This window comes from Amblyomma maculatum, chromosome 8 (assembly GCF_055883805.1).
Source record: "Amblyomma maculatum isolate TAMU_Amacu chromosome 8, ASM5588380v1, whole genome shotgun sequence".
NCBI classification, from domain to species: domain Eukaryota; kingdom Metazoa; phylum Arthropoda; class Arachnida; order Ixodida; family Ixodidae; genus Amblyomma; species Amblyomma maculatum.
In genome coordinates this window covers 67,106,831-67,120,564 of record NC_139351.1, presented here as the reverse complement: position 1 = coordinate 67,120,564, position 13,734 = coordinate 67,106,831, and the positions used below count along the sequence as shown (strand labels likewise).

The following is a 13,734-nucleotide window of genomic DNA, read 5'->3' as shown; positions in this document are numbered from 1 at the left end:
ACTGGACAGTGGTGGCACTTCATATTCAGTGTAATAAAAACTAATGTAGGGAAGGAACAGGGAAATTTTACGACCTGCATGATGATTTGTATTGAGTGTGGGGGGATACTACACGCAGTAAATATCCGTCTGACCCGTTATTCTCTTCTTTTTTCTTTAATTTTGCATTTTGCTTTTACATCGCCTCACTCAAGGAAGCAAAAAATGTAACAGCAACAAACTGAGCAGCCAGAGTGGGTTTGCCGAGAGGAAAGAGATGACACCCACTGTCAAAGTAGCTGGTGTCCTCCTCGTCTTCCAGCTGAGGCACAAACTCGGCCTTCTGTCGTAGGAGGGAGTCCCAGTCAACGTCGTTGAAGAAGGGGTGCTCCTTCACCTCGTGGGCGCCCCCCGTGCCCAGCCGGTCCAGGGGGTTCTGCTGCAGCAGCTGTGAGACCAGGTGCCGAGCATCCTCGGGCAGGGGCCAGTCCTCATCTTCGGGCCAATCAATCTCATCTGCACACAACAGAGGGAAGGAGACTGATGATGGCATGATGCGTGGCACTGGGATGAAAGATGAGAAAAACGTATCATTCACTGTTCAGGTATTATTGCAGTAGATGCCCGATTACTGTGCTGACAGATACTGTGCCTTTCCTTTCCTCTGAATCAATATTATTATTATTATTATTATTATTATTATTATTATTATTATTATTATTATTATTATTAATGTAGTAGATCTCTAAGAATTCAGACCTAAAAGAACCCAAATTTTGCTTAGGTAATGCCGGGTTTGAATATTTAGGTATTGCCACTTTAATAAGCCTCGTGCTGCTGACTCAAAAAAATGTGTTCTCAAACTTCCAGTTCAAACGAGGCAAGTTAGCATCTACAGACTGTCATAATAGTTTGGTTTATGGCATTTAGCATCCCAAAGCTACTCTGGCTATTAGAAGGCACTGAAGTGGAGAGGTTTAAATGACTTTAAAAACTTGGGATTCTTTAATGTGCATCGATGTCACACCGTCCGTGGACACCTAGCAATTTGTTTCCGTTTAAGCGTGGTCAAGATCAAATAAAAGGTTTCCAGGGACAGTAGTTGAGTACCGCCCTAACCACTAGGCCACCATGACGGGCTTGTCATAATAGACAATGTCCATTAATAATGTGCAACAATCATCAATGTGTACTAATAGAATGCCCATTACACTTGCCACATTGTTGTCTACGCTTTCCCAGTGCTACAGAAAAAACTATTTTGGCACGTTGCGATCCTGCGACTACAGAAAACTAGGCCTGGTTGCATTTACTGGCGCAACATCAGAAATTTATTGGCACATTATAATAAGTATTGAATGGCATTGAGATCAAGATAGCAGAAGGATGGAGGAGCAATTATGCCTCAGTATTGGATAGGTAAGGCCTGTCAAAATAGCTTTCATTACACTAACTACAGCCAAATCTCGTTACTATGAACACCACATTAACAATTTTTTGAAATTAAAGAACTTTTTGAAGATTCCCAACTGATTTTTAATGTTTTCAGTGTAAAAATATTTCAGAACCACGAATTTCAATATAATGCATATTTCAGAATAGCATATGTTGTTTATTTTCCTTCTATAATCAAGGAACACCAGTATTACGAATTCGCCTAAAATTAACAGCCCCGCAACTTTCGCGTGAAATAGAAACCGCCATTTATGTGTGTATGCCGCGGGCTAAAGCTATCATCATCACCATATCTCATGCCAACATCAAGCATCACCACAAAGCTGTGGTTTTATATGCAGTAGCCAGCAGGCCTAGCACCTTGCATTTCTTCTCTCTGTGTTGTGTGCTGTTTGCCGGTCGGTCGTCTGTGCCATTCACGCGTGCGGGCAGGAATTTTTTGTTGCAGATGATCTTACTGCGAAGTTCGTGCGAGATCGGACGATGAATGCAGTCAGCGATGGTGCCTAGAAGAAGCTAAAGCAGCTGTCACTGCAGGAAGGAGTAGCCACATTGCAAGAAATCGACGGAGGGAAAAAGCGAATACGGCCTCTGCAGATTGACCGCAGCGATCATTTTTAAAGACTGACATAAGGTTTTCAAACTTCAGGGAACACTGATGACGAGGTTTTATCTAACTCTGTGTTTTTTGCGCATAAATAAAGTATGCACTTTCATTGCTCGGTGCAACGACGCACATTATGAGGTGTTACGCAAAGTGGAAGGTGCAGAGAGTTTTTAATCAGTAGTGTGTGCTGCACGTGTCAGAAAAAAATGATTTCTTCAAATAAAGCAGATTTCAAGTTAGTGGAACATTTTCATTTGAGCTTTCGCTTTTCTGGATACGTGTCTACTGCCACGGTACGTCATTTTCATTAGGTTTGATCCCTGACATATACTGCAACTTCTTCATTACAACGACATTAAGGGGGGACACTGGTCTTAGAGCTATTTTCATTATTTTAAAGCCAATCCTGATAAAATCATACCCTCTTGTTCAGATTTTTATGCTGATTTCAAAAATGTAACTTGTTTTTCTCTATGTCAGTTAATTCCCGAGATAATATTAATTATTCATTTAATTAGTACTTCCGCGCAAAAAAAACGCCTCTATAAAACATCATTTTTAATGCATGGCGGTACAGTACAATGACCAGAGAGTGCAATGATCAAAGCAGTTTTTCCATTTTACCCTTATTAGCAATTTTGCTGCACTTTGAAAGTTGTCCTTCAAGACGTGCCTATCATGCTTCAATTACCTTGGCAAAATAAAAAATTTTTGAAGCTTGAATAAAGAATTCTGCTTCGATCATTGCATTCACTGCACCTTCAGCTTTATGTAGAAAAAGGAATTACATCTCTATCTGTCCTAGATGCAGAGATATCGACGAACTAAACCAGCCAAGTGTCCAAAATTTGAGTTTTGAGAAAATGGGAAAAAACAAACTAGGCACAATTTATTCAAAATTTCGAAAAGATATATACATATTTACACTTGCAGACAGCTAATATGCACCAGGCATGTAATCTGACTGCTTGGGCTGACTAGAATGCCGCTTTTTCAGTGCCCGATGCATGTTTTCCGCAGAGGCACGCTTGCGTACTGATTCGGCTGTTCGGCGCCTGTCCTTCTCAGCCATCCTCCTGATATTCTGGACGCCAGGGTTCATATTTAGCTCACTCAGTATTTTTGAGCATGCTTGTAGGTTTCCTGCATTGAAGCGGACAACAGCCTCCGCAACAGCTGCTTGAACGGAGAACAGTGACGCATGGCGCTCCTTTGGTGCGAGTGACCATATTAGGGAGTGCAAGCTTTCATTACTGTTCTGGGTTTTTCCCTGCTGGCACCGCTCTAGCAGCTTTGGGTCTGCCAAACGCTCATAAATAGGCAAAAGTGCTTTGCACACATGTGGTGGCAAACTGTATCTGTGCTTGGGAGCAGGCTCTCCCTTGGCTGCAGCAGCATTCTGGCGGCACCACGAGTTTGCGCCTGTCGGGCAGAGGGTGTGATTTGACACGGTATCATTGGAGGTTACGTGATGATAGGTAGCCATCACTGCCTTATGCATTGCCCCAACATCTCCAGCATGGGACTTCAGGGCCCAGCTGTAATACGATGTCAACTTGGTGACAAGGTCGCCTGTCAGCTTTCCTTTGCCACTCAAGCTCTCTTTTGCATCACCTTTATGCTTGGCAATTGCATTGCGTAGGGCCGTTCCCATCCGCTTCTGCACATGGTTTGTGCAATCTTCTTTGCTGATTTCGATGTAGCCGTACACAGCTGATTCTTGCAATGCAAGAAATGTGCGGCTATCGCCGTCTGAGAGCATGGTCGTGTACCTAAGGCCATGTTTCTGCAGTGACCTTTCGAACAAAACAAGTCCGGCCTGAACTTCCATTTCACCGGACTTTTTGTCCGTGTTCTTTTGGCACAAGTGGCTCTCTTTCCACGCCTCATAGGACGGGTCACCTTCTTTGGGCCCACGCTCACACCCAGCACAAAAGTTACTGAAAACTACATAGTCAAGTACCAGTCCAGTAAAAAGTTCTACTACGGCGCCGACACCGATGTGGGATGAATGACCCCGGGTCATCCATGAACCATCGAAAGAGACAGAAATGTTCCCGGGGTTGTCAAGGTTCAACTCGTTATAGAGTTGCCGAACAGAACGGGCGCTGTCTTTCAACACTCCTTCGGCTGCGCGTGTTGCTGCGGGCGTCAGCTTACTCTTTACGTAGTCCTGCCACGTTTTCGTGTGCAGGCCACGATGAGATATGTTCATCGCCGCAAACACATCATTCAGCGCCGTTTGCCTATGTCCGGTACTTTGCATCGCGCGTGCAGCAAGGATATTCACGGCAAACGGATTTATCTTCTGGCTGCCTTGCACGCGCGGCGAACTCCATGCCGATGAAATGTCCCCGCAAATCACGCACGCGAGAGAGAGTTTAACGGCTAGACCATATTCACGATTTCCTTTTGAAATATGGACATCCCCGCCACACACTTTACATTTCACAGCAGACAACAGTTCGTTCAGCGACTCCAAACTCACAACAGTGAACGTCGTATCGTCCGCACGGCAACCGCCGGTCGCGTCAAGAAGACGGGCGTCAGAAGTGGCGATGAAATCCGCTTTCCTCTTCGTCGCTGCGGTTGAACCCAGCTCCTGCAGCATTCCTTCGGCTTTTCTTTTCTTTTCAATCAAGTCCGAAGGCTGCAGCATCGTCGTGTCGTGGCGGACGCGTCCGCTGGGCGTAGGCGCCGCCGAGCTCGCTAGGCCTATTTCGGCCGCGGGGACTTCTTGACTTGCCGCTGGCTCCTGCACATCCTCGGAGCTTTCGGGTGCCGCAGGACGGTTCCGAAAGTTGTCGCCGCGCGCACTCTTCTTCTTTTTGCCGAATTTGTGGCGCGAGCGGAATTTACTGAGGGGCATCGTCTCGCCTCGGTCTCGACTCAGAACAAAATGGCGTCTCGGACGCTTTCAACGGCTGCTGGCCCGCCGCAAGCAGACGACGTGCGATAGAATCAGCCAATCGGATGGCTCAGTTGCAGTCACGTGCGCTCAGCAGCGAATCAGATGCCGCGTTTTCGTTTTTCTTTGTGGTTATTTTTCTCAGTGGCCATTGAGGGCAGACAAGCGCTAGCGGCGGGAAATTGAAACCCAGAAAGCGCTGTTTCAAACGAGCCTAACATGGCCGAGATCGGTCCGGCGGAACGGCAGTTGCGCGCAACGAAAAATGTGCCGTTTTACCGTCTGCTGCTGCGCAAATTCAGCCCGCGCGATGATTTCAATTCGTTATTATGCTGAAAATACTGACTTCTGGAAGAAGAAAATTGGTGAACTTGTAGATTAATAGCCACAGATTCCAAAAATGCCATTTTCAGAAAATCGGTTTTTTGGTCATTTTTTGGTCCCAAAGACCCGTGTCCCCCCTTAAGAACGATTTCAGGCGGTCTCCTGCGATTCGTTATTATCGAGATTTGACTTAGAGCTCAAATTAGTTTCCAAGAAGCCTCTTTACACCCAGAATGAGGTGCATCAATAATGTTGAGGATGCTGGTTCAGACAGACACTGATGCAAAGCGCTCTTTTTTCCACTATGAGGACATTTTCGGATAACTGTTGACGATGCCAGCAGCCACTCACCGTTGATGACGTGCGCAAAGAGTTCCTCGGGAGTCTCCCCAAAGAATGGCACGCAGCCGACTAGAAACTCGTACAGGATAACGCCCATCGACCACCAGTCCACGGGCTTACCTGCGATGATGATGGAGGGGAGGGTGACTGCTCTGCTTTCATCTAGCTTTGAGGCCTTGAGGAAAGCCACCAAACCAAGTGCAAAACAAAGCTGTGCATCAACAACGAGAAAGGTAAACACTAACAAAAAAGTTCCACGTTATGAGACTGCAAACTAGACGTCAGTCTCACCATAGCCCTGGCGCAGGATGACCTCTGGGGCAATATACTCGGGCGTTCCGTAGACCTGCTTGTCGTTGAACTGCTTGGTCTCCTTGTCCAGGTAGCCCTCGTACAGATTAGTCGCCACTGGACAAAGGAAATACAGTTGAACCTGATTTTAATAAAAGTGAAAAATGTCAGCGATTTTTCATTACATCCAGGTTTTCGTTATATGCAGTCTGCATAATGGGAACCAGGTTAAGAATTGGTTGTAAGGAAAACTGAAAATATTTACAGTAAATCAGAATTATTCCAAGTTAAAGAATCTGAAGCATTTCTGCGGTAGCAGCCTCCATCTTAGCCGCAACTCGCGTGTTGCGTCTATGATGGAGTGGGGAAAAGGGGTGGCAGAGGAGTCAGACTGGAGAAGAGCGCACGCGTTCGTGCAGCCACCAAGCGAGATGGCACCTGCTTCTTTGCTAAAACATCTATCTTAGCACACAGCATTTTGTCCTGAAAACCGGTTGAAAGTGTACTTCATTTTTTATTTTTGACCTTTTCTAACTTAAAATGTTAGCGAAGTATCCGATCAAGTGGTCATCGGTTGATACAGTCCAAATTGAACCCGCCTAAAGTGTACCTGTTTGGAGACACACCTAGAGACTAAGGACTTGTCCCAAGACATGTCCCTAGGTATGTCCCTAGTATGGCTATTTCGACTGGGTCGACCGCCTCACCAGTTGTCAAGGCCTGTCACCTCTTGAACTCCTGACAACCGCGCAGCAATCTTAGAGGCAACTCAGAATTCTTTCTGTAACCATTACCATACCAGATTTCTGCAACCTACCATCGCTGCTGTACAAGAAAAGGCGACAGAATGGGGGCCTCAGATCAAGTCCTCACCTTTACGCAACCCTTTAAAGAAAGCTTTTGTAGAGGAGCACCAAGCGAGCTAAGTGAGCAGCAAGTGTGGTATGCAAAGCATCAACTCACAGTTCATGAGCCCAACCTTGGAGAGACCAAAGTCCGTCAGCTTGATGTGACCTAGGTTGGTGATGAGCAAACTGCAAACAAAAAAAAACATGAAATATATGTTCACACGACATACAAACATGCAACTTATAAAGAGAAAGAAAAAAAAAAAAGCACATATGATGCAAGGGCAGCTTCTTACCATTCATCACTAATATTATATACTCAGGTTAAAATTTAAAAGAGGACTGGAACCCTTCTCCTGAAGGTTTCCATAAGCAAGTGAGCTCGAAACTCGGTTTTTATAGAAACAAGGGTAAGCAAGTAGCTGTGAGAAATAACATCTTCAGGCCCAGTGCAAGAAAAAAGTGATTAATTAGACCTTATTCCCCATGGCTAGTCACTGCACACCAGGCAAGTTGTGTAACTGCCACCTAGGCATAAATAAGTATGCCTTTCATTGCACCCACATTAATTGCAAGGATGAGTGTCAGCACCATTGCCGGTGTCATGTACCGCATTACGTTCCGCACAAACAGGCCGAAAACAAACAAACACTGAAATGGAAACGTACACGCAAAACAATGGCGACATTTTTACAGCGTGAGTTTTAAATCCCCTGGCTGATCAGAGAAACACCAAACCGCACTGGAGCTATCATCATTGTTTAGTTACATCTTGTTCCTCTTCTCCACCTTCCTGCTCTTCCAACCTCACCTGGCAATACACGAGTAACCTATCCTTCTGCCAAAGTGGCCCAGTATAGCGCCACACACTACCATGTATTACACTTTCAGACGGATAAGTGGTCTTTATTGCCTGTCAAGATGAGCTTGACCGTAAACAGTCTTGCAAATGAGCTCTCCTGGATGGGCATAAAAGTGAGTGAAAAATTAAACGAAGAAGCGCTAGGACACCTTCCTGAAATAATAATATTAAATAATAATAATAATAATAAATAATAATAACAATAATAATAATAAAGCCCAGTTCCACTTCAGCCACTCTCCAGCTCAGAAAGAACCCCAATCCACTCCCTCATCAAATCAACTCTCTCTGCCATGTCACATCCCTTGTGTGCCTTTCGGACAATGACAAGAAGATAGAGGAATGCAAGGCCAAGTGGAAAAGAGCTCACTTGTCAGGCTTGAGATCACGGTGTACGATGCCGTAGCTGTGCAGGTACTCGACGGCGAGCACCGTCTCGGCAAAGTAGAACTGGGCAATGTCCACGGGCAGTGGGCCCATGTTCTTGAGCAGGGTGGCCGCATCGCCCCCCTCCACGTACTCCATTACCAGGCACAGGTGGCGCTGAATTGGGACCATCACACACATGAAACAGCTTAGCGGGAACATTTTTCGTACTCGTACATATCTTTATCATGAAATAGCCTTCGGTAAGAAATAACCGAAATGGCATCCCACTAAAAACAATCTCAATTTACAGTAGCGTATAAAAGAAATGCAACCGGTTGGAACTATTAGAGCCCACGTTACGGTTTATAAGAAGTTATCATTTCTACGCAATTTTAAAACACTTTAGAAGGACTCTCTAAACGAATCCAACAGAGTGCAGTCCATTTCCACTACTGCAGATATAAAAATGAGCGTGCTAGTGATTTCTGATAAAGAAACTGTGTGGTATACCAGGTGAAATGAAAAAAATAAGGGAAAGGTGACAGCATTCCTATCTTCTTTCAACTAAAAAAAAAAAAAAAGAAAACAACAACATAAAGAATTAATTTCTTCTCAACTGACAAGAAATTCTTACAATAGCACCCACAGTGTCCTTTTCACGTTCTTCACTAAAACCTGGCTGGATGCAACAGAGACCCAGTCATAAAAGATTTTGTTGAAGCATTACAGTACTGAATAGGCATCGTCAGATCTCATTGCGGTGCATGGTAACAAACTATTTCCCAACATGTTCAGTCGCAGCATGGAGAGAATGGGTCACCTTGGTCTCGAAGCTGCACAGCATGGAGACGACGAAGGGGTTGTCGGTGAAGCTGAGGATGTCGCGCTCGGCAAACACCTGCTCCACCTGGTTGCGAAGGACCAGGTTCTGCTTGTTGATCTTCTTCATGGCAAACCGCTGACGGCTTTCTCGGTGCCGCACCAGGTGCACCGCCCTGCCAGGGAAGGAGGAAACGGCAAGGGCTCAGCAATATACTAACCCATTGGGCACACACTGTTGGAGGGTGACTCCAGGGATTCCTTGAACATCTTTAGCTGAAAAATCACACTCTACTTGGTGGTACCGGTACGTCAACGGCAGCGAAAGGGGCTAACCAAACTGCAAAAACATGCCTGCTTGGCTTAAAACTTAATGTTCTTAGGTTAAAGTGCCTATGGCAACTTCATTGCTGAAGCGAGGAGTATTGACCCCGTGACACGCTACGCACATGATTGTGTATAAAAGCAGCTCTCGGCTTTTACTGAAAGCGTGCCACACCTAGCAGCGATTTCTTTTGCCTCAGGGGGATTCCGAATCCTCCCTGTTGCTAACAACGCGGCTTTTATAACATAGTAAATGATACTTTTCAAAAGAGTGAGTGTCTAGAAAGTTGCCTGCCATTTTTGTGTGGACACATTTTTGCCACCAGTAGCAACATCAATTCTTTTTTTTTCCTGCAATTTCGCGTGAAATGCAAAAGCTTGAAAGCAGAAATTGTTCGCAGGATCTGCTGGATATTTATTTGAGAAGTCGCAGAATTCAGATGTTGCTATTTCCATCAATAAATCAATCGGCCATTTATTGAGCCCCGTCAGCCAAAGGTGCTACTCATTAATTTCGTGACACTGCGGTTAATCCAGTTAAGTACTAGTGCCCTTCAATCTGCTACACACTGCATTGTCATGCCAGCAGGTCTAAGGGAAGTATCCGTGACATCATTAGATCCTGTCAATGCCATTTGCTTGCATATTTTAATAATTATTAAATAAAAAAAATGTTTTGCAAAAGATTTTCATAACCTGGACATTGCGAGATAAAGTGTGACAAAAAATTACAAGGGTTCAACGCTGCTGAACCAAATATTGAGTGAAAGCATTAGCTTTTTCTTCTTCCTCAGCCCACATATAAAGCCCCGCTTTAACCAACCCATATAAACGTGCTTTAGTAGCCTATAGGGGTAACAAGAATGCCAGGTTCCTAGCAGGCTGATTCTGACATAACCGTCCCATGTGAAACGAGAGACCCAAATTGGCAGCTCCTGCCAGCCCGTGTGTCACGTGGGGTGCGGACGTCACAGCGTCACGTGGGTAAGATGTAACTGCGGCCGGGTCACGCGAAGGCTTGAAAGTGTGAGTAATATTGCTTTCGCAATAAAAAATAACAAATAAAAATAAAAGTAATAACTAGTCCCTTCAGCTAGTCCACACGTTGTACATGGACACGTCAAGATGAGTTCAGAATGGTGAAATGACCACAGGGGTGTTGCGGACAATATGTTACACGCTCAAAAAGAGCTTCCTTTGGCAGCTGCCTCTTTTTGCAGTTTCCAGTCTACAGCGTGAAATGGCACAATTTAATTTACGAGCACTCACTGCCGAAGAGCTATTAGGCTGACAGCAAATCTCCCTGAAGAAATAGAAGCAATAAATTCTGGTTTCATGTTTTCTTCTTCCCCTTGATATGATATATACTTGGCATGACAGAGTATGATGCCATGGTGAGTGAGGCTATATGATACAACATGTGGGTTGCCGCGTGACTGCAAAATACATAACCAACAGCTGAACAATGGCACTGGCATCAACGATCAGCGTAAGGTACATGATGTATGAAACAGCTGCACTAAGTTTGCTGCTTTTTCATTCGTTGGCAGTCCAGATCTTCAGGCAGGCTGGCTTTAGCATTTCAGTGAATTAATAGCATGATGAAAAAAACCAATTATATCAGTTTTTTTTATGCCTCACATCCCGCCTTTCTTTTGTGCCATATGCTATCGCCCGGCTGTCGAATCCGAAACAATGTGAGAGGAGAAATTTAATTATAAATTATTGAGTGCCCACGGGTAAGCACTATGCGATAATACATGTGTACTAATGTCTCGCCCATCACTGCAAAGAACAAAATAGCACAACCAAAGATTTGGTGACTCCATTCTTTCAAGCCTAGTATAGAACACTCGTAATAAGCAGCCCTGGTGTCTCACGTTACCTGCATTTGAAAAGACATTACCTGAAAACTAGATGTCGCTGAGAGCAGGTTTGTAACTCAAATCTTGGAGGGTCTCATTTCAAGGGCACCATCCTTTTTCTACATTTGAGGAATGTACACCTGCCTACAGTCAAAAGTTTGTGTAATGTAATAACACCAAAAAAACTTAATTTCGCTTACATTTTTCCGTGCTCCGTGCAAAAGATGTATGAAGCTTGATAAAGACTGCATGAACTAAACAGTGAACCATTAAATCTCACGAAAGGCTTCCTAGATGCGGAGAAACTTGAAACTTCTTGCTAATGTTGCATTTCATAAACCTGTAATAGGGGGAGACATATGTCACGCCAGCTTGCGTCCGCAGCCCCTCACCCGTAAGCGCCATTGCTGATGAGCTTGATGGTTTCAAAGTCATCCTCGCATGGCGTCTTGGCCGGTGGCTTCTTCTCCTCCAATTCGGGCACCGAGTCAAGCTGATCTGCAGACTCCTCTGCGGCCAAATCTGAACCGTGCGCATGGGCAGGAAAAAGAGGACAGTTGGCACCAAACCATGGTGAACAAAATACTCTCTCCCTTCCCTGCTCCCGCACAGACTTCAGGTAGCCATGCTGATCACAACAACACCGCAGGACTCATCTGAAGTAAATGTCCATAGGGATGCTGTCACAAAGTTTAATTTCAGTCGTTAGTTATGGACGTCCACCTATGAAGTAAATGTGCTTTACTTTGTTGCTTGTGCTTGAAAGCAGCTCTCCAAGTTATGAGAGCTCTCCGATTTATGAGAGGGACAAAGATGCAGTAAAAATGATAGTCAAACTAATTAAGATTGGACAAACTTGAACAAGGCGAAGGGAAGAAAGTCTCAGTTAGCTGCTCAGCATTTGAACAAGAGGACGACTTTGCCCACATAAAGAGAGGCAGGTTTTATTGTCCTACTAATATGAAGGCATTCTATTGTCACTCAAACATTTTTAAAGCAGAGAGTGGAACTGATTGCCCTGTGCATGTAAAACTTTCATTTTGAGCCTTGCGCTCTAGACACCCAGTGAACACAATAAGCAAACAAAGGTCAGACTGGCTGGCCACGGCCGCGGATGGTTGGTGAAGTGTAACAGTCAAAGAAATGCAACAGCTAAGATTTGCCACAGTCAGAGAAGCGCCTCATTCAGAGAGCTTTGCCACGCTCGGCAAGCCCAGCTAGCGTTGTGCACCCACCGGCGAATGGGTCCCTGTTGAGGCCTAGCTTGTTGATGATGTACTGGGGAATGTCAGTGGAGACGCCCTGCACCACCTTGGCCTGGCCCTCGGCTGCCTCTAGCAGCCGGTAGAACTCCTCGGGGTCGAATTCCTGCAAGCGCCGAGGGGCTCGCATGAGACAAACAGCCATTCTTCAGCCTCCCCTCAATATTAAGAGATGAGAGAGCTGGTTTGATAATAAAACCTTAAGAGGTAATGCTTGCATAGGCTGGCTACATAATGTAGCGATACCAGCATCGTTTAGTAGTCTCCAATGGTAGCTTTTAGCTTTTAATGTGCGACACAAGCTGCGCTTGAAGAAAAGGTATGTATCCAACCTAAATTTAAGAAAGATAAAGCAAATGCTGTATAGCAGCAAACTTTAGAAACCTTCAGTGGGCATACACAGATTTCTTTCATGAATGTGCAGACTGCTTCCTGTTCTTACCTATTGTCCTATTGTAATGTATCGTATTGTGTATTGGCCTATTTAATGTCACTAGCTGCTATCTTTTCAATTCGGCACAGTCAGGTGTCGACAATCTGAGCCTAAAGAGGGAACTGAAAATTGGCTGGAACAATGTAGAGTTCACATTACAGGAAGGTTTTTGAATACCTTTGACGTCAGCTGGGATAAACTGTCACTCCAAGCAAACTGGTAGTTGGAAATAGTAACGAGATTATGCTGTAGTTAGCTGATCCAAATGTTTCATGCGATTCCTCAAATCAACGTGCCAGGTCGAACAGTCCCAGCGAGGGGCAAGAAAGAAGGAAAAAAACTGACCAGGCATTCGAGGAGTCGTGCAGGTCTCGACACAATGAGCAACAACTTCCGCACAAGCTTCCTCAGGTGGTGGGCAGCCTCCGGTGACTTCTCCTGGCACTGCGCGCAAACATTTCGGTTCAAAAATCTGCGACGCACCAAATGTCCTTGAATGCAAGTTGCGCAAATAACATATGCCATTGGCAGGCAACAGAAAGTCAATGCAGCAGTCTAAGAATAAAAGCAATTAGGATGGCTATAACCATTTCTACGCAAAAGTGATGTTCTTTCCAAAAATAGCCTTTGCAGGTTTCAAGGGATCCAATTAGTTACTCTGGCAATACTAACACTAATTGCCCAATTTTCTATAGACATCTACAAAACTATATACATATTGTTTAAGAAGCGCAACAGTGAAATACGAAGATCTTGTATGTAAGGTAAACAGTTCAAGAAATGCGACAAAAATTTTTTTTTTTTTTAGAAATGCATAAGACGCTAGAACTAAGAATAAAATATCATTACAAGTGTCATAAACAGTATCAAAAAATATGCGGCAAGGTTCAGTGCCTTGCGCAATATTATCTACCATTTGCCAGCTAGCATTAAAAAGACCCCAGTTGCCTCACGCTGCCTTGCGCACCATTCTTGATACTTTCTCTGGAACAAAGAAAGCCCTGTAGAAAGCGTCAACCAGCCTATCCTTTTTGAAATGGCCAGGT

The 13,734-nt window shown here is 44.7% G+C and overlaps 1 protein-coding gene across 6 annotated transcripts in view; it reads right to left on the bottom strand.

Moving 5' to 3' along the window:
- The window catches only part of dop (microtubule-associated serine/threonine (MAST) protein kinase dop), a 364,897-nt gene that overhangs the window by 18,769 nt on the left and 332,394 nt on the right, over positions 1-13,734 (bottom strand). For all 6 annotated transcript variants that reach the window (XM_084576407.1, XM_084576408.1, XM_084576409.1 and 3 more), the window contains 9 exons: positions 13,034-13,132; positions 12,229-12,361; positions 11,386-11,515; positions 8,806-8,980; positions 7,987-8,159; positions 6,870-6,940; positions 5,907-6,023; positions 5,625-5,735; positions 268-495 (listed from right to left, as the gene is read on the bottom strand). In XM_084576407.1, coding sequence (XP_084432533.1) covers positions 268-495; positions 5,625-5,735; positions 5,907-6,023; positions 6,870-6,940; positions 7,987-8,159; positions 8,806-8,980; positions 11,386-11,515; positions 12,229-12,361; positions 13,034-13,132 — 1,237 coding nt within the window. The remainder of the gene's footprint in view (positions 1-267; positions 496-5,624; positions 5,736-5,906; positions 6,024-6,869; positions 6,941-7,986; positions 8,160-8,805; positions 8,981-11,385; positions 11,516-12,228; positions 12,362-13,033; positions 13,133-13,734) is intronic.